This window comes from Rhinopithecus roxellana, chromosome 11, assembly GCF_007565055.1.
Source record: "Rhinopithecus roxellana isolate Shanxi Qingling chromosome 11, ASM756505v1, whole genome shotgun sequence".
Lineage (NCBI taxonomy): Eukaryota > Metazoa > Chordata > Mammalia > Primates > Cercopithecidae > Rhinopithecus > Rhinopithecus roxellana.
In genome coordinates, this window is record NC_044559.1 from 81,473,201 (window position 1) to 81,500,857 (window position 27,657).

The 27,657-nt window shown below is 39.5% G+C and overlaps 1 protein-coding gene and 1 pseudogene across 6 annotated transcripts in view; one reads left to right on the forward strand and one right to left on the reverse strand.

Moving 5' to 3' along the window:
* The window catches only part of CPEB3 (cytoplasmic polyadenylation element binding protein 3), a 256,201-nt gene that overhangs the window by 129,569 nt on the left and 98,975 nt on the right, over window positions 1–27,657 (forward strand). For all 6 annotated transcript variants that reach the window (XM_030940515.1, XM_010381317.2, XM_030940513.1 and 3 more), the window contains 2 exons: window positions 18,213–18,380; window positions 20,207–20,296. In XM_030940515.1, the coding sequence (XP_030796375.1) occupies window positions 18,213–18,380; window positions 20,207–20,296 (258 nt within the window). The remainder of the gene's footprint in view (window positions 1–18,212; window positions 18,381–20,206; window positions 20,297–27,657) is intronic.
* Window positions 25,163–26,657, reverse strand: LOC104676496 (annotated as a pseudogene).

A 27,657-nucleotide genomic window follows, 5' to 3' on the forward strand; every position in this document is an offset into this window, starting at 1 on the left:
TCCCAACCATCATGAACCAATTAGTCCCAGCACTTTGGGAGGCCAAGGTGGGTGGATCCCTTGAAGTCCAGGAGACCAGCTTGGGTGATATGGTGAAACCCTGTCTCTACAAAAGACACAGAAATTAGCTAGGGGTGGTGATCCCAGCTGCTTGGGAGGCTGACGTGGGAGAATCGCTTGAGCCCATGAGGTGGAGGTTGTAGTGAGCAGAGATCTTGCCACTGCACTCCAGCGTTTGTGCCAGAGTGAGACCCTGTCTCAAAAAAACAAACCAACAAAACTCCCAGGTAGGTCTTTTGTAATTCTTCCTCGCTCCCAAATTCAACATGCTACCCTCCACCCCTAAGCCTGTCTAGATCTATTAACTTCATCTATATTACTTGGATGTTTAGTGGTTGAAGACTTGTGTGAACAACATTCTCATTTATCCTTTATGGGTGTTAATGTCCAATGAGTCATTTGTACCTTAGTATTGCAGTCAGATTTGTTTTCATTGGGTATCTGGCCAGAAATCACATATAATGGGAAAAAAATGAATTTGTTGTTTGGGAGAGAAGTAATTTTAAAATGTGGAGTATTTCCTTTCTCAATAGAGATTTTTCATTGGGTTCTCAGGCAGCATAACATCATTGGGGATGGGAAGAAGGGACAAAGAGACAAGTGATAGGATGTCAAAATTTATTTCATCTTTTTTTAAGTGTTATATTCATCCATATAATTGTGGATGAAGCAAATTTGGGGGAAGGGTCAAGCTAGGAAGCTACCTACCATTTATTATACTTTTTGTAAGAAGAGGAATTCTAGGTTCCAAATAATAAACAGTATAAAAGTCCCTTAAATTGTTTTTGGAATGCACCCCCTTTTGTAAATTATGTAAACAGTAATAGCTATGTAAATTCAGAAGAGATTTTTTTCAGCTGGGCAGAGTGGCTCACCCCTGTAATCCCAGCACTTTGGGAGGCCGAGGTGGGGATCACTTGATGTCAGGAATTCAAAACCAGCCTGGCCAACATGGCAAAATCCCATCTCTACTCAGGAATTCAAAACCAGCCTGGCCAACATGGCAAAACCCCATCTCTACTAAAAATACAAAAATTAGCCAGGCATGGTGACAGGCACCTGTAATTCCATTTACTTGGGAGGCTGAGGCAGGAGAATCGCTTGACCCTGGGAGGTAGAGGTTGCAATGAGCCAAGATTGTGCCACTGCACTCCAGCCTGAGTGACAGAGCAAGTGAGACTCCATCTCAGAAAAAAAAAAAAAAAAAAAAGATTGTTTTTGTTGAGGGTTATAGTACAGAAGGAATCAGGGAAAAAAATAGAGCTTGCGCTGGATAATCCTTTCTAATATTTGAGTAGTGGGAAAGTGAAGAAGTTAAAGGTGTGGAGTGAGGGCATGTCTGATGCCTGAGGAAAAGTGGAAAGTAGTAGAAGATGAGATTGACCTAGTGGTATTTCAACCCTCTGGCTGAAAAGTCTGAATTATTTTTCCTATGGAATAAATAATTTTCTTTTCTTTTCTTTTCTTTTTTTTTTTTTCGAGACGGAGTCTTGCTCTGTTGCCCAGGCTGGAGAGCAGTGGCACAATCTCGGCTCATTGCAAGCTCCGCCTCGTGGGTTCACTCCATTCTCCTGCCTCAGCCTCCCGAGTAGCTGGGACTACAGGCGCTCACCACCACGCCTGGCTAATTTTTTTGTATTTTTAGTAGAGACGGGGTTTCGCTATGTTAGCTAGGATGGTCTCGATCTTCTGACCTTGTGATCTGCCTGCCTCAGCCTCCCAAAGTGCTGGGGTTACAGGTGTGAGCCCCGCGCCTGGCCTCTTTCTTTCTTTTTTTTTTTTTTTTTGAGATGGAGTCTCGCTCTGTCACCCAAACTGGAGTGCAGAGGCGTGATCTTGGCTCACTGCAACCTCCACCTCCTGGGTTCAAGCAATTCTCCTGCCTCAGTCTTCTGAGTAGCTGGGACTACAGGCGCCCGCCATCACGCCTGGCTAATTTTTGTATTTTTAGTAGAGATGTGGTTTCACCATGTTGGCCAGGCTGGTCTCAAACTCCTGACCTCAGGTGATCTGCCCGCCTTGGCCTCCCAAAGTGCTGGGATTAGAAACGTGAGCCACTGTGCCCGGTCAGAAATAGTTTTCTTTGATGCTTAACATAATACACTGTAAATATAACTCCAAAGTATCTTCCTTCTTCAGTATAAGCTAGTTGTGTGACATTTCACACCTTTATTTATTTACTTATTTAATTTTATTTATTTATTTTGAGACAGAGTCTTGCTCTGTCGCCCAGGCTGGAGTGCAGTGGTGTGATCTCAGCTCACTGCAACCCCTACCTCCCAGGTTGAAGCGATTCTTCTCTCAGCCTCCTGAGTAGCTGGAATTACAGGCTTGCGCTACCATGCCCAGCTAATTTTTTGTATCTTTAGCAGAGATGAGGTTTCACCATGTTTGCCAGGCTGGTCTCAAACTTCTGACCTCAAACAATCTTCCTGCCTTGGCCTCCCAAAGTGCTGAGATTACAGGTGTGAGCCACCACACCCAGCCTGTTATGCTTTTAAGAAATGGATTAAGCTCTAAATCGTTTTTAAAAATAGAACCTGGCCGGGCGTGGTGGCTTACGCCTGTCATCCCAGGACTGTGGGAGGCTGAGGCGAGCAGATCACGAGGTCAGGAGATCGAAATACAAAAAATTAGCCAGGCGTGGTGGTGGGCGCCTGTAGTCCCAGCTACTCGGGAGGCTGAGACAGGAGAATGGCGTGAACCTGGGAGGCGGAGCTTGCTATAAGCTGAGATCGCACCACTGCACTCCAACCTGGGCAATGAGGAAGACTCCATCTCAGAAAAAAAAAAACACACACACACAAAAAAAACCGGAAACTGAGGTTTCAAATTTGAGAAACTTTCCACTCTGAAAATCATTTTACGTGACAGGATCTTTTAGCGATACATGGTACCACAGTCTAGCTCTATTAAACACTATAACAATACATTCTATAGGGCTGGAGTTTTAAAGAGGAAGAAAACCTTTATAGCACTGTATTATTAAGCATGGCCTGAGGTGGACCCAGTGCCTTAATCTCATTTTACTTTTGCAGTTCGTTTTGTAGATCAAAAATATACTACATTCCCCCATCTGTAATACTGAATGAAAAGTAAATGGAGAGAGTAAGAGAAACTTTACTGAAAATTGTACAGAAACACATTCTGTAAAGTAACAGCTAGTTGTATGAAATTTCTGTACATTTTTCAGGGGAATCTATGAAGAGAGAGAGAGTGTGTGTGTGTTTAGGGGGAATGTGTGTGTAGTAAGAAATTCAGAGTGACCACCGCATGGTACAGTTTTTAGTTATTTAGAATGAATAATTTTTTCTTATCTGGTGGTAAGATAAAGTACAAATGAAGATTTATAAATCAGTTTTTTAAAGTACTCTATGTCTGATATAGATAACAGGCTCCAATATAAACCCTCATAAGACTTCTGAAACATCTATTGTATCTGTTCCAGTGGCTGCCATATCCAGTTAAATTTCTTTTTAAGATTGTGCTTTAGCTTGTACTTCATAAAGGTTTTTTAAAAAAATATAGTGTTTGCAGTCAAGTTGAACAGTATCTTCATATCAATTAAATAATTCCAAGAATACATAGAAAAGCTTTGTGTGAATTTTTTTTTAATTTCTAAATTCACCATTTTGATACAAATACCCATGGTTTTCTTCTATGTTTACATGCAGCCAGGAGCTATGGGCGGAGACGAGGTAAATTTTTTTTTTTTTTTAAATGAGATCTTTTGCTTGCCAAATTGTGAGTAAATATGAGTGTGTTTATGTGTGTGTGTATTTATACCTGTGTGTGTGTAAAACAATAATTATTATATGGTGTGATGTTCTATCTTATTTTAGCAAAATAATTTATCACTTTCATTAAAATTACTTTTTGTCGTTAGTTGATAATTTGTTCTTTTAATTATAAAAAAGATATAGCAAAAACTATTTCTCCTTAAAGTTTTTTGTTATGTAGCTTATTGTGAATAAACATGAGGAAATAAAGGCCAAGCATATATATTTTTCTGCCCTGTATTCATTGTGTTCTTTTCATACAACTTAGAAGGCAGAACTTGGTTTTGGAGGGCAATTCTTGATCTGATTAGATTGGCTGGTGAATTTTTTTCTGTTATATTCAGAGTCAGATTTATGCCGGAGGTCAATGAAGCTTAAGTTTCAGGGCCTCTCACTTGCTTAAACTCCTTCCAAAGTCTACCTAATTTTTGTGTTCTTTTTCTTAAAGAGGGACCCCAAAATAGGCTTTGGTCCCCATAAAACCTGCATTCTCTCCTGGTCATACCCAAACGAAACAATACGACTTTCATTTGTGTAATGCTGTAACTGTTCTAAAGCATTTCCTATATCTGTAGTTTTTTCAAATAATTTTACGAAGTAGCTAGGAGAAGCCGGATGTAGTAGAAAGCATATGGGACTTAGGGTCAGACACGTAGGTGTAATCACTGACTTATCATTTAGATTTGGTATGCTTATCTGTAAATTATGAGGTAATAAAACCAGTCTTGTCCTACTTCAGAGTATTAGCAAAGTTCTAGTTAAAAAAAAAAAAAAAAAAAAGGGAAATGAAAAGCTATCCATGTAAATTAAAAGTATTCCACAAATGTAAGTTACTTTGGTGCTCATTTGCAGAAGCTGAAGGAGAAGTAGTAATTGACTTGCTGTGTGACCAAGTTAAAGCCAGAGTCAAGATCACAATCTGTGTCTTTTGGCTCTTTATTTGCTAATGTTTACCATTCATCAGGCTGTCTCTGACTTTGTAGTTGAGTCATGAAGAGAAGATAATGATGCTAAATTCGTAGTATTTTATTATGCTATTTTAAAAAATATTAAAAATCTTCTCTGCCTGTGCTTATCCAAACAGTACTTTTATCATTTATTTCACAGCAAATATTTGTTGAATGAGTGACTATTGGCAGAAGCTAATATGTATGTACAGTGGATCATACAGTCCTTTTGCTTTTCATCATCATGTGGAAAAACATTTGTGTAAATGATTATTTTCTATCTGTGGAAATAAATATTAAATTTTATTGCCTTTTTAAATTTAAAAAAGTTAAAGCCTAGAAATAATGTTATTAAGACATATTTTGTACCATATTTGTTTCATGTTGCCAGAAAAATGATCACTGTCAGGAAAAAAAAGGAAATGGACTATTTTATATAGAAAATAGACACCATCTGGAGAATGGACAGCAGGGACTGACTTTTCCTCTTCTCACGTGCTAATCAGTCACCAGATCTTTTCAAGTTTTTCCTTCTAGTTTTCTCAGGTTTTGTCCTTCTCATTTCTGCTATTTTTATTTCTCCTGTTCCATTTCTACAGCTTCATCTTTCTGAAACACCACTTGGTCTATGTCAACCCCATTCTCAATTCCGGGTCCCCATGATCTGGCCTCTGCCTCTTTCACCAACCTCATTATCTTCATTTTTCTCACCTCATCTTCCCCTGACCAGTCTATTTGCTTTCCCACTGTCTGGCCATATAGGTCACCCTTCCTTTCATCTACGTATCTAAGGACTATCCTTATTTTACTAGTTCAAACCTTACCCTTTCCAGGAAGCCTTCCCCAGTTCCTTGCAGACCGTGTTTTCCTCTGATTCTGTTGTCTTGGCATTTTTCCTGCCTTTTCTGTATGCCCTGATTCTTCAACTGGGATAAGTTCTTCGAGGATAGTTGTCTCTAGTGCCTAACACTGGGCCGTATGTATAGTTAGCACTTATTAAGTGCTTATTGATAAGGATTATTTTGAAATAACACCCTACATTTATGCAGAGCAGAGTTTGGCATCATATTTTTTTAAAAATTATTTTATTTTTATAAATAATAGCATATTAATACTATACATCAAGAATATAAAGTCGCCTATAGTTTCCAAGCTTCTGAAAAAAATACTCATCCTTTTTTCATTTTACTTTCTCCCTATCTATTTGTGAGGTTGATTTTCTTGTTCTCAGAAGTCACTATCTTCTTTGTATGAGGTGCTATACTAAATATTTCCTAGAATAACTTGGTCCCTGCTCTTGGTCTGCAGTTTGATAGGTATAGATGAAGAAGAGAATGATAGAGAGAGAGAGAAGCACAAATGCTAAAAGACTGAATGTTGGCTTTCTGTAATAAAAAAGAATGGACAGAAAATGTTTTGTCCATGTTTTCCATAAGTCTTTCATTTTCAAAGCTGAAAAAGAAGTCGTCTTCCTTAAATGTAATGATATAACCATATGGGATGAAGCATGTCTAGATCTCATATCTAGAACGCTCATTCTCTGAAATGTGTTCATTTGAGCCAACTCTGCATAATATACTTCTGATGAATTGGCAGACTTCCTCATGCTTATTTTTTCATGTGATCAGGGATTAAAATAATTTTTGATCCCTTTCCTCTAATTAACATTTAGGCTTGCCCAAAAAGCATAAAAATTAAGCTTGCTGATGTATGTTACTTTCCTCTACCTATGATTAGGAATAGAACTGGAGCTATAGCTCATTTTCTATGTGTTACATAAACATGTTGGTAAACTTTTTTCTTTTTTTGAGATGGAGTCTCACTTTGTTGCCCAGGCTGGAGTGCAGTGGCATAATCTTGGCTCACTGCAACCTCCGCCTAATGGGTTTAAGCAATTCTCCTGCCTCAGCCTCCCAAGTAGCTGGGACTACAAGCTTGCACCACCATACCTGGCTAATTTTTGTATTTTTAGTAGACATGAGGTTTTACCATATTGGCTAGGCTGGTCCTGAACTCCTGGCCTCAAGCCATCCGCCCATCTCCCAACGTGCTGAGATTACAGACATGAGCCACTGCACCTGGCCATGTTGGTAAATTTTCTAGGAACAGAAATAAAGGGAATGTAATGTATGTGAAAGTTTTGAGTTCTATCGGCCAGTGAACTTTTACACCTCTCCTGATAAGTGTGGAAAAGTTTCCCGGGATAAGTAGAATTTCAGGACCTATTTGGACAGTGGAATAGGAATGGGAAGCAAGGCATTCTAGTATGTGTTTCTCCTTAGAAGAAAGCTTAAAGATGAGATTGCCATGACCAGATACTTAGAGTACATATCTCTGAGTGTATGCTGTGGGGCCAGCTGGAGAGGAGAAGCTGGTAGTAAGACGATCTATGCTGCTTTAATGAATGTTTTTGAAACAGAAGGTGAAACTCCTGGACACAGACATTGTCAGGCTTTAGAAAGAGGGTTTTATGATAAAGTAATGAAAGCAGGAGATAACTTGAACATCAGCTCAAGGCTTGGATGGGGGCATTGAAGGTAGACTCTTAGCAAACCAAGTGCTTCTAGTAATATAGTTGAAGCAGTAATAATGAGAAATGAGAAGAATTATATGTGAAAGAATAAGATTTGAAAATAAATGTCAGTTATGTATAGTTTAAAAATACCCAATTTATATCTTTTTATTTTGTTCCAGTAGACAAACCTTGATTTCATTTGTGGAATAAGAATCACACCAAAGAATCTTATCATTTTTCTTTGGTAGTATTCTGCCTTTGATAAGCTGTAATATGTGTCCTGCTATACAACTGCCACCCCTGTTAGAAACTAGTCTACCAGGTAGTGTCATTTAAGACTTTTGCCTACACATTTAATATATGCTGTGCTTTTCATTTCACATGAGAATGAATTTTTATGGTCTCCATGAAACTCTTGTCCATAAGTAGACATGTTGGCTATGCCAGTATTTTTGATGTTTAACAGAATTTCCTAGTTATAGAGCAGTAAGGAGAATATGAAAGGTCCTTTTAACAATGCAAATGAGAAAATACAACTAGGCTACCAGGTAGTGTCATTTAAGATTTTTGCCTACATATTTAATATATATTGTGCTTTTCATTTACATGAGTTTTTATGGTCTCTGTGACACTCTTGTCCATAAGTAGACATATTGGCTATGCCAGTATTTTTGTTTTTGTTTTTTGCTTTTTGAGATGGAGTCTCGCTTCATTGCCCAGGCTTGAGTACAGTGGCGCGATCTTGGCTCACTGCAACCTCCGCTTTCCCGAGTTCAAGCAATTCTTCTGCCTCAGCCCCCCCGAGTAGCTGGGATTACAGGCACGCACCACCATGCCCGGCTAGTTTTTGTATTTTTAGTAGAGATGGGATTTCTCCTTGTTGGCCAGGCTGGTCTCGAACTCCTGACCCCAGGAGATCTGCCCACCCCAGCCTCCCAAAGTGCTGGGATTATAGGCGTGAGCCACCATACCTGGCCCATGCCAGTATTTTTGATGTTTAACAGAATTTCCTAGTTATAGATCAGTAAGGAGAATATAAAAGGTCCTTTTAACAATGCAAATGGAAAAATACAAAGAATGATTAGAGTTACTGTTATAAATGTACTCCTGCATATATTTAGTTCATAAAATATATTGATATTAATTGGTTACTTAATTGATAACAAAAGTTCTAAAATCCAATCAGACAAACTTGTGTGCTGAGTTGATGTTGAGTATTTCTGTCAAAAGCCTGCTTAAGGGAAGAGAGATCAGCTATTCCAGTGAGACCATGCTAGAAGCATGCCATCCTGCTAATTCAAACCCAGTTGTATGAGCTTGCTTGTTTAAGGGTACGGATGATTCTAGAATAAAACATGGACATGAATCGGAGAATTTTCTGAATGTTCATGGTTATAATATCTGAACATGTTACTGCTCATAGTAATAGGAAAATTTGAGCACAGACAATAGTGAGGGGAAGATGACTAGTTTTTCACTTTTATGGGAAGTTAATCTGGGAGGGACCAAAAGAAAGACTGAAGGAGGGATTTTCTGGGCCTTCCACCCAAATTTTGCTCATTAAGTGTTTTCATACCTATACTGTACTAGACTTCAGATGTGGTCTCTGACATTGCTCAATGGTCACTCTAGTAGGGAGAGAGACAATAAATACGTGAAACTAATATTTTTATTCTTAACAGTCGTGATAAATACTAGGCAGAAAAGAATAGGGGAGTCCCTCCAAGGTAGGGAGGTCACCTCTGAAGAGGTGATATTTAAACAAACTGAAAGGATGGAGGGACAGCTATCTAAAACTTTTTTATTATTAAGGAAATTTTCAAATATATACAAATATAGAATACTTTAATGACCACCAATATATCCATCATCAGCTTCAATTATTATCAGCATTTTGCCAGTTTTGTTTCATATATTCTCTTCCCTTTCTCCCCGGGAATATTTTAAAGGGAATTTCAGATATTATGAGACAGATAGGTAGTTTAAAAGGGGAAAGTGGAAGGAACTGCATTTGTAAAAGGCTTGAGGCAATACAGATACATGCTGCAACATAAACCTCGAAAACATTACACTAAGTGAAAGAAGCCAATCTCAAAAGTCACATATTTGTATGATACCGTTTATATGAAGTGTCCAGAATAGACAGATGTATTGAGACAAAACGGAGATTAGTGGTCGCCTAGGGCTGAGAGGTTGGGGGACAATGAAGAGGGACTGCTAATGGATTAAATGGATCCATTTGGATTAAATGGATCAATTGTATAATATGAGAATTATATTTTGAAAAAGTCATGTTTCTTTAAAAAAAAAAGGCTTGAGGCAAGAAAGGGCTTACTTTGAGGAAGCCTAGAATGGCTGATGCTTGGTAGGTTTTGGAGGAGTATGTCTTAAGATGAGTTTGGAGGAAGGAAAGAGAATCTGATCTTGCTGGATATTAGCTCCTGGTAAGGATTTTGAACTTGGTCCGAGTACAAGAGGAAATCTTTGAAACTTTAAAGCAAGGTTAAATGATTGGATTTATGTTTTTTAAAAGAGCACATCTAGTTGCTATTTGGAGTGGAGTGGAAAGAGAAGTGGGTTGCCTAGTTAGGAGGTGATATTAGGCATGAGATGAGGATAGTTAGGATAGGGTGATGGCAGTGGAGTTGGAGAGAAGTGAACAAATTAAAGATGTATCTTGGAGAATGGGATCAACAGTAGCATTTAACAGATGGTGTCAGGTTGCTGAATTAACCTTGGAGATGGATTAGAGACTTAAATGTTAGACCTAATACCATAAAAACCCTAGAAGAAAACCTAGGTAATACCATTCAGGACATGGGCATGGGCAAGGACTTCATGTCTAAAACACCAAAAGCAACGGCAGCAAAAGCAAAAATTGACAAATGGGATCTAATTAAACTAAGGAGCTTCTGCACAGCAAAAGAAACTACCATCAGAGTGAACAGGCAACCTACAGAATGGGAGAAAATTTTTGCAATCTACTCATCTGACAAAGGGCTAATATCCAGAATCTACAAAGAACTCAAACAAATATACAAGAAAAAAACAACCCCATCAAAAAGTGGGCAAAGGATATGAACAGACATTTCTCAAAAGAAGACATTCATACAGCCAACAGACACATGAAAAAATGCTCATCATCACTGGCCATCAGAGAAATGCAAATCAAAACCACAATGAGATACCATCTCACACCAGTAGAATGGCAATCATTAAAAAGTCAGGAAACAACAGGTGTTGGAGAGAATGTGGAGAAATAGGAACACTTTTACACTGTTGGTGGGATTGTAAACTAGTTCAACCATTATGGAAAACAGTATGGCAATTCCTCAAGGATCTAGAACTAGATGTACCATATGACCCAGCCATCCCACTACTGGGTATATACCCAAAGGATTATAAATCATGCTGCTATAAAGACACATGTACACGTATGTTTATTGCGGCACTATTCACAATAGCAAAGACTTGGAATCAACCCAAATGTCCATCTGTGACAGACTGGATTAAGAAAATGTGGCACATATACACCATGGAATACTATGCAGCCATAAAAAAGGATGAGTTCCTGTCCTTTGTAGGGACATGGATGCAGCTGGAAACCATCATTCTTAGCAAACTATCACAAGAACAGAAAACCAAACACCACATGTTCTCACTCATAGGTGGGAACTGAACAATGAGATCACTTGGACTCGGGAAGGGGAACATCACATGCCGGGGCCTATCATGGGGAGGGGGGAGGGGGGAGGGATTGCATTGGGAGTTATACCTGATATAAATGATGAATTGATGGGTGCTGACGAGTTGATGGGTGCAGCACACCAACATGGCACAAGTATACATATGTGACAAGCCTGCACGTTATGCACATGTACCCTAGAACTTAAAGTATAATAATAAAAAAAAATTAAAAAATTAAAAAAAAAAAAAAAGAAGGAAAACTCAAAAATGATTTTGAGATTCTGGCTTAAGTGATTGGGTTAATTGTAATGCCACATATTGAAATGGGACTGGGAAATAATAAGTTTAAGGTAGATGTCAAAAGTTCACTTGTAAACACATTAAGTTTGTGATGCCTAAGAAATACCAGATATTAATATGAAGTAAATCTATATTTATGTAAGATTTCTGTGTAATAAAAGGGATTCTCCTGTCCCCAGGGATCTGAAAGCCTGTCATCTAGTTAAACTCTCTCATTATGCAAATGAGACCATAAGTGAAATGTTTTTTGTTCAAAATCACATACTGGACACTAGGCTGGAACCTATCTTGACTTCTAGGGAATATATATGTATTTTATGAGGGAGTTATGCCTCATAATTCCTTTTTCTTAAACCCCCAAAGTGACCGATTTCTGAGCTACTTGCAAGACTAAAATGAAAAGAGTCAGGCTTGGAATAGAAGTGCTGGGCCAGAGGTACCCTGGAGCTGTTGGAGTGATGGCAGAGGCCTTGGTGGGAGCTCAGAGGTGAGGTCCCAGCAGCTTTGACAGCATAGTTTGGCCAATGGACTTTTGTTTTTCCATCATTTGCTGAAGGAAAGGGAACCTTCTGGGGAGGAATTATCTTGGACAAGCCTTCCATGCTTAACTCATGCTTTGCAAGTCTTCTATTTGGCACTTTTCCTGCAAGCTCGTTTGGTTTTAAGCCATCTCCACATTCAGAGATGATTTGTCCAATTACTGGACCAAAAACTAATTATAGATAGTAATTGAAATAGATATCAGAGAACCAGACCATTGGTGGAAAGCCAAATGGCCAACTTGCAGCATTTGAGAAACCTTTCTCCTGCTTTTATTGAAATATTGAATATATGTACTTTATGTGGCAGTATCATGGTGTTCTAAAGCAGGTTTATATTCTCCTCACATAGAAATATAATTTTTGATAAGTAATGTGGCTTGCTTAACACATTTTGGTCTTGGAAATGGTTTCCTTAAAAAAAAGAAATATGTCAGAGAGATGCTAGTTAGTGAAGCAAGACTCCTCCTGGGGCACAATTTAGGTGCAGCCTCTTAAATTTTCAGTTTCTAGTAACACATGTCCAGGAACTAAACTTTTCCCGACTTCTCAGGGATGATTTATTTTGGAGATGGATTTATGCCAATCAACTGAATGCATGAATACCATCCTCACAAGGGATTACTGGACAAATCAGAATACCAGTTTTCTCATGGAGCTGGATGCATATAGAAATAAAATTTCAGTAACTGACTGTCTACAAGCTCAAGAGTCACCCCTTCACAATAGCAGAGTCCTGAATTTAACAATAGTCCTTCAGGAGCTTATAATAAGAGCAGAGGGGCCAGAAGTGGTGGCTCGTGCCTGTGATCCCAGCACTTTGGGAGGCCCAGGCAGGAAGATAACTAGAGCCCAGGAGTTCAAGACCAACCTGGGCAACCTAGTGAGACCCCATCTCTATATTTAAAAAAAAAAGAGAGAGCAGAGGGAAATAGATTATTTTCAAGCTCTGGAAATACCAGGTGAACCATTCTGTCCCCTGGAGGAATAAGCCTACATAGTATGATAAAGTTATTGTATCTCCTGTCAGTCTGCACTGGGTAAACATTACAAGTTCTTACTCTACAATTCTGTCTTTTAAATCCTTTCTACAGACTTTTTGTTCTGCCAGCACTTCAGGCAGTCACGTTACAGTAAGGATGAGTAGGTTATAGATTTTACATTCCAGTGTTGAGAATATACTTTCCTTAACTTGATTGAACTTGGATATTTCCCAGGGCTGCATATACTTCACACAAAATATCTTTCAATGACTGCCTGTAGCAGACAAATGATCTCCACCTCAGTGATTCTTAAACTTGAGTATAGGAATCACTGGGGAAATTTGTGCAAATTCAGATTTTCAAGCCTGACCCCCACAGATTCAGATTAGTAGATCTAGGGATTGGGCTCTCATACCTATATTCTTAATTATTACCCACACTTAGAGAAATATCATTTATGCATTAGTTCTTAGCAGTTTCATTTCCAAGGGTAACTTTATTTTATTGCTAAAGTCTCTAGTACTCTAAATACTAATAATAAGACAGAGGTTTGGTTTTAAAACCTTGGGAAATTCTTAATTACCCATAACCACTTAATAAAACTGTCCAAATTTTTACAACTCTTGATTTTGTTTTCTTTGCCAAAATACTCCGAGCTGTGGTTATGTTGACCATGCAGAAAGTTCTTTTTGTGCCAGAATGTCTTCCACATCTGCTTCTTTTCTCTTTCACTACTCTGATTCAAGACTTCCTCATGTCTCATCTGGACAGTCACAGATTTCTTCAGACTCTCACCTCATCCACCCTCTCCCTGAGTTCACAATGTTGGTGGAAGTAATAGAAGTTATGGTAGGATTTTGGTTAGAGGACTAACATGGTCACAGATATCTTAGAGAAGTCATTCTGACAGGACAGAAGATGGATTAGGTGAGACTATCAATGGTCTGTATGGAGTTAGTGTAGTTCAAAAAAAGCTAGTATTAGAGCTGGGCACAGTGGCTCACACCTGTAATCCCAGCACTTTGGGAGGCGGAGAGAGGCAGATCACTTGAGGTCAGGAGTTCGAGACCAGTCTGGCCAACTTGGCGAAACCCTGTCTCTACTAAAAATAGAAAAATAAGCCGGGTGTGGTGGCACATGCCTGTAATCCCAGCTACTGGGGAGGCTGAGGCAGAAGAATCCTTTGAACCTGGGAGGCAGAGGTGGCAGTGAGCCAAGACTGTGCCACTGCACTCTAGCTTGGGTGACAGAGCGAGACTGTGTCTCAAAAACAAAAAACAAAACAAAAAACAACAACAACAAAACAAAACAAAAAAACAGCATTCAAATAAATATTAAATTTGAAAAGTGGGAAAATAATTTTTTCCATTTTGTAATGTAGAACAGTAATGCCTGACCAAATAAAAGCAATAGGAAAGGTCTCAGTTTTCTAGGACATGGTTACATCTCTGTCATTCTCACACCTGTGTATTCTGTTTCATCATAGATTTGCAGCCACATGCCTTTGCACATACTATTTTCCTTCCCTGGATGCTGCCTCACATTTAACATTTTTGGTGTGCCTTTTATGTGACCTAATTAGGGCAGGAAGATACAGTGGTGAACAAGATTAAATTGGTCCCATCCTAATAGAGTTTACAATTTAATAGGGTTAGGGAAAGAGATACTCAATAAAAACACACCCAAATGGCATAATGGTCCTTGGGGAAAGTGTTACGAAGGAGAAGTACAGGGGGCTGTGTGTGGATAGAAAAGGGAATCTAACCTAATCTAAAGGCTTAGGAGAGTTTGACCTGAGGAAGACTTTTCAGCTGAGATCTGAAGAATTAATAGGAATTAATTAGAAAATTGGAGAGTTGAAAAGGGTATGTTTGTTTTAGGTAGAGGGAACACATTGTCCTTATGGCCTGCAGCAAGGAGGAATAATCGGAAATACGAAGGAGGTCTGTGTGATTGGCAGTTAGTGAGCAAGAGGGAGAGGCAGCAACTGTGATGTAGAAGAGGTGTGCAGAGGCCTTGCAGTTGACAGTTATGTTTTTGTACTTTATCCAAAAAGTAGTGGGAAAACATTGAGGGCTTTTGAGGATGGGATGAGGACTGTGCTTACATGTTCAAATTAATGTTTGACAGTGATACCTTTGGCTGTTTTGTGGAGAAAGCATTGTGGGGTACAAGGTAGAAGTCAGTAGACTAAACAGACTATTTAGTCTGCTTGAATTGGCAGGACTTAGTGAGAGATGGATTTGACATGGAGTATAAGAGAAAGGGAGATGTCAAGGATGATTTCTAGGTTTCTGGATTGAATCCAGTGTGAATAATCAGCATTTTTATTGAGAGTTTAGGAACTACTAGAGAAGGAGCAGTTTTGGAGGGAAAGATCAAGAGCTGTTTTGACAGTACTTGTTCTGTGGCTTCTTGTTCTTTTACTTCAGAAATTCCCACTCTGACAAGATTCTGCTCAAAATTGCCCTCCTGTGAAAATACTCTAAAATTCTCTCCCCGCCAATCTCCAGGAGGGTAGTAAATTGTGCTCTTGTGTCGCTTGGTAAAGTCTTCTCTTAGCATAATAATTATATATGTACTTGCCTGTCTCCCCCACCAGACTGTGATTCCTTTGGCAAGGAAGTATCTTATTTGTTTGGTGTCACTGAAATATGGGTGAATATTTCCTCAAGTGTTTTCCACTGAGTTTTGTATAGTGAAGGGTTACTTTAACATCTGGGTAATGCTGGAGTAAGTCAATGTTGGTTTTTTTTTTTTTTTTTTTCTTTTTTTTTGAGACTGAGTCTCGCTCTGTGCCCAGGCTGGAGTGCAGTGGCGCGATCTCGGCTCACTGCAAGCTCCGCCTCCTGGGTTCACGCCATTCTCCTGCCTCAGCATCTCCGAGTAACTGGGACTACAGGTGCCCACCACCACGCTCGGCTAATTTTTTGTATTTTTAATAGAGACGGGATTTCACTGTGGTCTCGATCTCCTGACCTCATGATCCGCCCGCCTCGGCCTCCCAAAGTGCTGAGGTTACAAGCGTGAGCCACCGCGCCTGGCAATGTTGTTTTTTTATTTTGAGATGGGATCTCACTGTGTCACCCAGGCTGGTGTGCAGTGGTGTGGTCTCAGCTCACTGCAACCTCTACCTCATGGACTCAAGAGATCCTCCCACCTCAGCTTCCCCAGTAGCTGGGACTACAGATGTGCATTACCACGCCCGGCTAAGTTTTGTATTTTTTGTAGAGACAGGGGTTCACCATGTTGCCCAGGCTGCTCTTGAACTCCTGGAATCAAGTGATCCACCTGCCTTGGCCTCCCACAGTGCTGGGACTACAGACATAGCCACCATGCCTAGCCAGTTAATGTTTCTTTACTGTAGAACTTTTCATAGCCTTTTATTTTCTGAGGTGGAAAGGCATAACATACGCATTTTTTTCCCAGATTATTTCTTTTCCCCTTCCCCAGCTCTTGTTTTCTGAGTATCTAGTGTTACTAGTGTTGAAGGTAAGAGGTGGAGTTAGGAACACTCAGTGGGAAATGCTGATTTGCGCATGTGTCTGACACTGAGTAGGCATGTAATTCACTGAGTGTGGTCTATGGAATAAAGCAAACCTGTCAGCTCTAGGAGAATGTCACTGGATGTTTTTGGGAAGCTCTTTTTGCTTATAGTTGCTGCAAATGTTATTTCTTTCACCCCCAGTGATCAAAACAAACATCAAGGGATGAGAATTTACTGTCTATTGTTTGTTGCTGCCAGGCTAAAAAAGATAGGTGGCATGAGATGACAGATTTTGTTCTGTTTCTTTGTAGCTAAGCTGGGGAAAACTGAACAAAAAATTCTTTGGTCTTTTTGTTTAACTCCTAGCATTAAAACAGTGTCTTTCTTACACTAACTGGGTTGTTCACGAAATAACCAGAGTTATACTAATAACTTTAATTTTTTTGTAAAAGAATTACATGTTCAGTGTTTTTCTAAGGGCTATTGATAGAATGGGACACAAAAAGCTAGGTTTCAGGGAAATAAAGATAGGATAGACTAAATGGGGAAGACACTGCTTTTTTTTTTTTTTAAGAGTATATGAATTTACTTTAGAGGGGAATTTTCCTTTTCCCTCCCAAAAGTTAGAGTGCTCTAATGATTCATTTTTAGAGTGGAACCTAGTGGAAAGTTTTACTAGGAAGTCACTGACTCAAACAGGAAATATATTTGATTTTAAATTTAGATTTTATTTTGTAATGCCAAATGGCATTATTGTATTATATTTACTGCTGGTAAATTTACTGCTGACTCTAACTGCTGTTATCTTTCTTATAGTCATGTGGAGTGGGTAGGTACTTTTGCTCTACAAACTTTATTTGGCTATAAAGTTAATGAAAATAATTCTTTTTTCATTTCTTTTTATATATTTTTTGAGTGATATAAAATATAGCCTAAATTAGTAGGGTTAAGGGTTTCATAACCACATCCACATTTATACTCCCACATCTTAAGTTGTGTGTTTTCATTTATTTACCCTGTCCTTTATTATTGCATATGTTTATTTCCAAATTAGAGTAGCTTGGAATGACAAGGAAAACTTGATGATCTTTAGTTCTGCTATTAGAAAAGAAGTTATCAGCCTCTGTCACCAGTTTTGTATTCCCTTGGCTATCAGGACCACTCTTTAGAACTAAACCTCTGAGGATACTGTAAAGAGCAGATAAAAATCTGTGGATAGAGATTACTTTGTCCATTTATTTTAAGAAATGACTAAAGAAAGAAAAAAAAGCTGCTGAATATATTCCTAGTGGCTATGATAGAGACTGAATGAGTAAAATGTAGTGATTTTTTAGCAAGGAAACCACTGAAATTTTGATGCTTTTTTTTTTTTTTTTTTTTTTTTTGGAGACTGAGTTTCACTCTTGTCACTCGGGCTGGAGTGCAATGGCATGATCTTGGCTCACTGCAACCTCCACCTCCCGGGTTTGGGTTCAAGCGATTCTCCTGCCTCAGCCTCCTGAGTAGCCAGGATTACAGTCATGAACCACCATGTCTGGCTAATTTTTATATTTTTAGTAGAGACAGGGTTTTGCCATGTTAGCCAGGCTGGTCTCGAACTCCTGACCTCAGGTGATGCACCCACCTCAGCCTCCCAAAGTGCTGGGATTACAGGCATGAGCCACCATGCCCACTTGGACTATTCTTTTTCTTTAGTTAGCAATCTGGTCATCCCAAGGCTGTGCATACCCTCACACAAAAATGATGATAAAAAGTTATCTAGATCTGGTAATCTTCAGTCCTGGTAATCTTGGAAAAGCCACAGCTCAGGACACTTTTTTTTTTGTATGCTTCTCTCTGCACTTCGGACTTCTAATAGAGCATTTATTGTCCTAGAAAATAATTTTAATTATAGAAACTCCCACATTTGTTTCAGGTCGATCTTCTCTCTTTCCCTTTGAAGATGCCTTCCTGGACGACAGCCATGGCGATCAGGCCTTGTCATCTGGCTTAAGTTCTCCCACTCGCTGTCAAAATGGGGAGCGAGTAGAACGCTACTCTAGAAAGGTGTTTGTTGGAGGCCTTCCTCCTGATATTGATGAAGGTACTATGCATTCATTAATGATTCTGCAAAGGCTGAGTTTGTTCTTTGTGTGTTCTGACCCTGCCTCTCCTCTCCAAGTCAACTTAAGGACATTTATATCTTAGTGTATAGGAGGTGAGACTATTTGGTAGATTAGAAAGTAATAGTCTATTATTGTACTAAGTACTTCATGTTACATTATCTCATTTAATCCTGATAGCTGTCTTATAAGGATATCCTAGCATCTCCATTTTATAGATAAGGAAACTGAGGATCAGAGAGAAATAATTTGTTCAGGGTTATATAGCTGATGGTGCAGTTACAACTCAAATTCAATTAGATTCCAGAGCTTTTGCTCATGTCCATCACACCAGACCATCTCACATTTTAATATAAATACTGGCCAGTGCAGTGGCTCACGCCTGTAATCCCAGTACTTTGGGAGGCCAAGGTGGGAGGATTACTTGAGCCCAGGGATTCAAAACCAGCCTGGGCAACATAGCAAGACCCTGTCTCTACAAAATAAAAAGATTAGCCGGGTATGATGGTGCATGCCTGTACTCCCAGCTACTTGGGAGACTGAGGTGGGAAGTCACTTGAGCTCAGGAGTTTGAGGTTACAGTGAGCTGTGATCACACCACCGAACTCCAGCCTGGGTGACAGAGTGAAACCCTGTCTCATAAGTAAATAAATACATAAAAACAAATACCTATTTTAAAAAGCATAATCCCCCTCTTTAAAAGAAGGAAAACTAATTTGAATTTTTCTTAATAATAGTTTTGAGATGCTATCAGTCCAAAAGTGAGTGTTCACTTATGCCTAAAGCCAGTTTATTTTAGCACACAGTAAGTTGTCAATAAATATTTGTTGAAAGGATGAATGAAATAAAATTGTGACAAAGTTAACTTAAGCAAAAAACAACTCTAGTTCCAGTAGGCTTTGGGTCTGATATAAAAATACTGTCTGATATTCTAACAGTCTTGTTTTTCCAGCATTTTTCTAGCTATGACACACTTCTAATTTATGATGATTTCCTTTTTTCATGGTGAGAGGAGAAAAGTCTCAAAAAGTAGCGTTATTTTAGACTAACTACATTAAAGTTATATATAGCTGAACGCTTATTTTCCTCCAAATTGTTCTTGTATTCATGTTAATCTCATCTATTGATTAGATTTTCTTCAAGACAATTCTTAAGATCATGGCTGAGAGAGTGATACCCTAAACCTGAGTAGGAGCCAGGTTATAACCTCTGCTTTGAGTCATATGTCAGAAGGAAAATATAAATGTGTTGATCTATAATTTTTGATATATTTTCTATATAGGGTATGTAATATGTAGTTATTAAAGATAGCATTGGCTGTCAACATTTTCTTATCACCCAATGGAATTACCTACTTATTGCCCCTACTCCTCACCAAAAGAATCATATCTATTTCTTAAATAATCTTAGAGGTTCCATACAAGTGAAACCATATTTTAAATATTTTCTGTACCTTACTTCCTAAAAATCAGAGAACATTCCTATTTTTAGAATCTTTCTATTTGACATAGAAGTCACCTTAGTTTAATATGAGATATTTTTCTTCCAAATTCTTTATGTCAAGTTTATTGGCAGTGAAAAGAAATGAATTATAGTTAGAAACACACTTTACATGATTAAAAATGAATAACCAAATGTACACCCAAGCAATGGTATTTCACTTAGTAGGTTTCACTTCTGTAAAAATGCTTTAGAAAACAACCCTCAAAACATTTTTTTAAACTAAAAAGACATGTTTTGTGCTATTCTGGTTTTCTGATTGCAATATTTTTTTCTCTTTTGCTAAGATTCTTTCTTTGTTTTGTAGATGAGATCACTGCCAGCTTTCGCAGGTTTGGACCTCTCGTGGTAGACTGGCCTCACAAAGCTGAAAGCAAGTCGTATTTTCCTCCCAAAGGTAATGCTCTTAGAATGTCTCCACTGCCTGCCTGTTGGAGAGATAGCATGACAGTTCAATAAAAGGCAGCCTTTTACTGTTGAATTTAGCTGTTGAATTTTAGCTATTGAATTTTTTCAATAGCTGTTGAATTTTTTCCCCCAATTAGGAAAACATTTTAACGTTTATCATCCTTTTGTGTATTACGTTTCCACTTAGCGACTCTTCCCCAGAAGCACACTGATTGTTTCATGGCACCGATTTTATTGACAGTGAGACCCTGGGAGTCTGTTGTTGATGAGCCTCCTGCTAATTTTCATTATTTTGAAAGAAAAGATCTAGGGTTTTGAGGAATGTCAGCAATGGTAAAGGAAAAGATTATTTAGGGTCAGATTTTATTTGCGTTCCATAACCCTATGGTTTTATAGATTTTGTAAACCCCAAACGTGGGAAACCTAGTGACTAAAGAATGGCATTGTACAAAATTATCTTTATCCACATCTGTATCTTAAGTGACTTAGCCTGTTTGGGAGTGGAGGGCAAACTAGCAAAAGACTCTCCATATGACCCTGCTTCTATGATTTTTGGGGAGGCTCGTTTGATAATTTATGAGGGCATGAAAATATATTGCTTTGTTCATACTTTGTCATTTCTGCAGAATCTAGGGAACTTTACTGGTGATATTCACTTGGGTGTGTTCCTAGGTTTATATAGAAGAATGTTTTACATTAAAGGTTTTGTTTGTTACATTCTGTAGATAGGTTTCAAGAATACATTTCATTTCAGATAAATGGCTTTTTGATACATATTATTGTATAATATTACTCAGCACAAAAAGATGGAGTGAAAATACTTGTCCTTCCTGTGCCTCATAAATGAATCAAATTATAGCTTAACCTGAGGAAGGCAAGTGGCTTCCTTTTATGTCCGGTTTATTAGGTTTCTTTGTCAGTTGTACTTCTCCAAATCTCACTCTCTTTATAACCCACAAAAATAAGTTAATACAGAGTTACTTGTTCTTTTTTTTTTTTTTTGAGACAGAGTCTTGCTCTTTTGCCCAGGCTAGAGTGCAATGGCACGATCTCGGCTCCTGCAACCTCCATCTCTCGGGTTCAAGCCATTCTCCTGTCTCAGCCTCCTGAGTAGCTGGGATTACAGGCACGCACTACCAGGTCTGGCTAATTTTTGTATTTTTGGTAGAGACAGGGTTTCACCATGTTGGCCAGGCTGGTCTCGAACTCCTGACCTCATGATCTGCCCACCTCGGCCTTCCAAAGTGCTGGGGTTACAGGCATGAGCCCCCATGCCCGGCGGTTGCTTGTTCTTAACATTCTTTTGTTAATTCCAGAAAAATTTGTAGGTTAAAAATATTAAGTTTATAGTAATCAGAAAAGATGATCATCATGCTGATTCTTTCGGACTATGGTGCAAGTATTATATTATGTAATGATACACGTATGAAATATGTTACTAGCGATGCTAATTATTTGATGCATCAGAGTAGTGTGTTTTTTTTTTTTTTTTCGGTGAATGAATGTGTTCACCACATTGTGGTATAAGTAATATACTCTATAAAACGACATGTATAAAATATTTTTCTGACCTGCCTGGCGAAGATGATGAAACCCTGTCTCTACTAAAAATACAAAAATTAGCCAGGCGTGGTGGTGGGTACCTGTAATCCTAGCTACTCGGGAGGCTGAGGCAGAGAATTGCTTGAACCGGGGAGGCAGAGGCTGCAGTGAGCCGAGATCACGCCACTGCACTCCAGCCTGAGCGACAGAGTGAGACTCCCTGTCAAAAAAAAAAAAAAAAAATTATCTAAGAGTGATAGTTACAAAAAAATGCTGAGAAAAGTTATAAAAATAATTCTGAGATAAAAGCCATTAGATGATCACTGTAAAAAGTAAAAATGAAGATAAACATGTATGTGGTCATGTTTAAAGGAAATTATCCCAATCTACCTCTACTTGAGATTATCACTGTATACATTTTGCTAAATATCCTTCTGAAATCTCTTTATAAATATATACATTTATGTGAAATTTTGAATTATACTATGTATGCTGTTTTATAACCTACATTTCCCTCCCTAGCAATGTTAACATCTTTATATAACAAACCTACATTATCCTTAATGACCTTAGTTTATTTAATTAAGCCTCTTGATGGCATGTAAGTTGCTTCCAATGGCTTTCTTTCATAAATCCTGCTATATCCTTGTGCCTTCAACTTTTTGCCCTTTTATGATTACCTCTTTGGGTAAATTTCTCGAAGCGAAATTCCATGTTCATACAGATTGCCAGAATGCACTAAGAAGGTTCATATACATTTATGTTCCCATTGATAACACCAAATTTGCAAAACTATGTACATTTTTTTGAGACAGGGTCTCACTCTGTCGCCCAGGCTGGAACACACAATCTTGGCTCACTGCAATCTCCACCTGTTGGGCTCAAGTGATCCTCCCACCTTAGCCTCCCGAGTAGCTGGGATCACAGGCATGTGCTACCACGCCTGGCTAATTTTTGTATTTTTGACAGAGACGGGGTTTTGACGTGTTGCCCAGGCTGGTCTCAAACTCTTGAGCTGAAGCAATCTGCCTGCCTTGGTCTCCCAAAGTGCTGGGATTACAGACATGAGTCACCGTGCCAAGCCCAAAACTAAGTTTTATCGAGGCTTTTTCAATCTTTGCCAATCTGATGGCTAAACTGACAACTTTTTTTTTTTTTAATCTTGCTAACTATATATTTCATCCATTTTAATTTTGGGGTATTTGTCTTTTTGTAAAGACTCCTTTTTTTAATTTTTATTTTTTACAGGTACCTAGTAGATATATATTAATATATTTACGGAGTACGTGAGGTTTTTGTTTGTTTGTTTGTTTTGCTTTGTTTTTTTTGACAGCATCTCACTCTGTTGCTCTAGCTAGAGTGCAGTGGTATGATCTCGGCTCACTGCAACCTCTGCCTCCCGGGTTCAAGCAATTCTCCTGCCTCAGCCTCCTGAGTAGCTGGGACTACAGGCGTGTGCCACCACACCCAGCTAAGTTTTGTATTTTTAGTAGAGACAGGTTTTCACCATATTGGCCAGGCTGGTCTCGAACTCCTGACTTCATGATCCGCCTGCCTTGGCCTCCCAAAGTGCTGGGATTACAGGTGTGAGCCACCGTGCCTGGCCAAGATATTTTGATATAGGCATACAGTAAGTAAAATCACATCAGGGTAAATGGGGTATCCATCACCTCAAGCATTTATCATTTCTTTCTGTTATAAACATTCCAGTTATACTTTAGTTATTTACAAATACGCAGTAGGCCGGGCGCAGTGGCTCAAGCCTGTAATCCCAGCACTTTGGGAAGCTGAGACGGGTGGATCACGAAGTCAGGAGATCAAGACCATCCTGGCTAACACGGTGAAACCCCGTCTCTACTAAAAAAATACAAAAAATTAGCCGGGCATGGTGGCGGGTGCCTGTAGTCCCAGCTACTCGGGAGGCTGAGGCAGGAGAATGGCGTGAACCTGGGAGGCAGAGCTTGCAGTGAGCCGAGATCGTGCCACTGCACTCCAGCCTGGGAGACAGAGCGAGACTCCTTCTCAAAAAAAAAAAAAAAAATGCAGTAGATTATTGTTGACTGTAGTCACCCTGTTGTACTATCAAAGACCAGATCTTATTCATTCCATCTAATTATGTTTTTGTACACATTAACCATGCCCACTTTTACCCACCCACCCCCACCTTCTTTCCAGCCTCTGGTAACTTACGTCATTCTATTTTCTGTCATTATGAGTTCAATTGTTTTGATTTTTAGCTCTCATAAATGGGAAGTTTGTCTTTCTGTGCCTGGCTTATTTTTTTTTTTTAACACATAATGTCCTCCAGTTCCATCCATATTGTTGCAGAGGACAGGACTTTTTTTTTTTTTATGTCTGAATACCACTCCACTGTGTGTATGTACCACATATTCTTTTTTTTTTTTTTTTTTTGGTGAGATGGAGTTTCACTCTTGTTGCCTAAGCTGGAGTGCAATGGCACAATCTTGGCTTACCGCAAACTCCACCTCTGGGATTTAAGAGATTCTCCTGCCTCAGCCTCCCAAGTAGCTGGGATTACAGGCATGCGCCATCATGCCCGGCTAATTTTGCATTTTTAGTAAAGATGGAGTTTCTTCATGTTGGTCAGGCTGGTCTCAAACTCCCGACCTCAGGTAATCCACCTGCCCCAGCCTCCCAGAGTGCTAGAATTACAGGCGTGAGCCACAGTGCCTAGTCATGTACCACATATTCTTTATCCATTCATCTGTCGACAAATGGATAAAGGTTGTTTAGAAATCCTGGCTATTGTGAATAGTGCTGCAACAAACATGGGAGTACAGGTATCTATCTCTTTGATATACTGATTTCCTTTCTTTTGGTTATATACCTAGCAGTACGGTTGATAGATCATGTGGTAGCTCTATTTTTAGTTTTTTGAGGAACCTCCATACTGTTCTTCATAGTGGCTATACTAATTTATATTCCCACCAACAGCGCACAAGTGTTCCCTTTTCTTCACATCCTCACCAGCATTTGTTATTGCCTGTCTTTTGGATAAAAAACATTTTAACTGTGGGGAGATGATATCACATTGTAGTTTTGATCTGCCTTTCGCTGACAATCAGTAATATTGAGCACTTTTTCATATATCTCTTTGCCATTTGTATGTCGTCTTTTGAGAAATGCCTGTTCAGATCTTTTACCCCCCCCTTTTTTTCCTCAAAAAGTGACATTTATTCAAAGAAAAAAATTACAAGATGTCCATCTCTTGGCTGTCTTTCCTTCTGCCTCCTGCTGTTCCTCAGTTTCCCAAGATTGAATCCTGGCTGGGGCTAGGTAGCAGGATAGCCCCTCAGATGAGGTCAGCAACATTGAGGGCCATCTGCTAAATGGAGGTGTTGTATAAGGTCTCAGTTTCTTAAAGAGTCCTCTTGTCATCTTCTGTCACCATGTTAATAGCCACACTCTTATGGCCAAACTGTCCACCTCAACCGATTCTGTGGATACAGTTTTCCTTGTTGGTGGGAAGGTCACAGTTGATAACTAAAGAAACCTGCTGCACAAGAGCGCTTCTGGCTGCAGGTCAGTGCTAATCAATACTCTGTGAGAGCCAGAACAAAACTCCCTCATGATCACATTTCATTCCTTTGGTCCATATCTCCATGCATGGCAGTGAAGTCCCAAGCATGCATCTTCTCAGTGAGCCAATCCACCTTCTTCTTTTTTTTTTTTTCTTTTTTTTTTTTTTTGAGACAGAGTCTTGCTCTGTCACCCAGGCTGGAGTGCAGTGGTAAGATCTCGGCTCACTGCAAGCTCCACCTCCTGGGTTCATGCCATTCTCCTGCCTCAGCCTCTGAGTAGCTGGGACTACAGGTGCCTGCCACCACGCCCGGCTAATTTCTTTTTGTATTTTTAGGAGAGATGGGGTTTCACTGTGTTAGCCAGGATGGTCTCAATCTCCTGACCTCGTGATCTGCCTGCCTCAGCCTCCCAAAGTGCTGGGATTACAGGCGTGAGCCACTGCGCCCGGCCGAGCCAGTCTACCTTCTTTCCAGTGTTGATGAAGATGACTGCCTGGGTGACAGTCACGGTTTCATATAAGTCACACAATGTGCTCAACTTCCACTCCTTATGTTCCACATTGATGTAGAATTGGTGGATCCCCTCCAGGATCAACTCCTCCTTCTTGACAGGAATCCAAATGGGGTCCCTCATGAACTTCTTGGTCACCTTAAGCACATCTGAAGGCCTTGTGTCTGATAGCAAAACCACCTGGGTGTTGCTGTTAAGCTTTTGAAATATATCATAGATTGAGTCCTTGAATCCATGGCTTAACATTTCATCAACTTCGTCCAGTACAAATATCTTGATGTATTTGGGAGACAGGTATCTCTGGTTAAGCATATCAGACACGTGACCAGGGATACCCACGATGATGTGGGGAACTTCCACCTGCAGTTTCTGCACCTCAGCACGCACATTGGTGCCCCCAGTACAGGCATGACAGGAGGCACCCATGTAGTCTCCTAGTGTCATGACCACCTTCTCTATCTTTTGAGCCAATTATCAAGTGGGTGCTAGAACCAAGGCCTGGGTAGTCTTTAGATCTAATTCAATCTACTGCAGAATGTATATGGCAAAAGTGGCCATTTTCCCAGTCCCAGATAGGGCTTGAGTGATCACATCATAACCCTTGATACAAGAAGAGTGGCTCACTGCTGGATGGCAGAGGACTTCTCAAAACCATAGGCATAGATGCCATGGAGGAGGAACTCCAAGAGGTTCCTATCATTAAAACTGTCAACAATCTCATTCCAGTTTCTCTCAATGATGCCTTCAGGCTCCATCTCAACTGGGTGAGCACTTTGGGAGGCCGAGGTGGGCAGATCACGAGGTCAGGAGTTCGAGACCAGCCTGATCAACATGGTGAAACCCCATCTCTACTAAAAATACAAAAATTAGCTGTGCGTGGTGGCCCACGCCTGTAACCCCAGCTACTCAGGAGACTGAGGCAGGAGAATTGTTTGAATCTGGGAGGCAGACTTTACAGTGAGCCGAAATCGTGCCCCTGCACTCCAGCCTGGGCGACAGAGCAAGACTCTGCCTTAGGAAAAAAAAAAAAGGAAAGAAATACTCACTCTTAGACATGATCCTTAGAAACTCTCTTTTGCCCATTTTTAAATCAGATTGTTAGGTTTTTTTTTTCCTATTGAGTTGTTTGAGCTCTTTATATATTATGAATCCCTTGTTAGATTGACAGTTTGTAACTATTTTCTCCCATTCTGTGGGTTGTCTCTTCACTTTGTTGACTGTTTCCTTTGCTGTGCAGAAACTTTTTAACTTGATGTGATCCCATTTGTCCATTTTGCTTTGGTTGCCTTTGCTTGTGGGATATTACTCAAGTAATTTTTGTGTCCAGACCAATGTCTTGGAGATTTTCCTCAATGTTTTTTTTGTTTGTTTGTTTGTATGTTTGTCCTAGCATTTTGTTTAGTAGTTTCATAGTTTGAGGTATTAATTTGAAGTTTTTTTTTTTATTATTATACTTTAAGTTCTAGGGTATATGTGCACAACGTGCAGGTTTGTTACGTAGGTATACATGTGCCAGGTTGGTTTGCTGCACCCATTAACTCATCATTTACAATAGGTATTTCTCTTAATGCTATCCCTCCCCCTGCTCCCAACCCCACGACAGGCCCTGGGGTGTGATGTTCCCCGCCCTGTGTCCGAGTGTTCTCATTGTTCAGTTCCCACCTATGAGTGAGAATATGCGGTGTTTGGTTTTCTGTCCTTGTGATAGTTTGCTCAGAATGATGGTTTCCAGCTGCATCCATGTCCCTGCAAAGG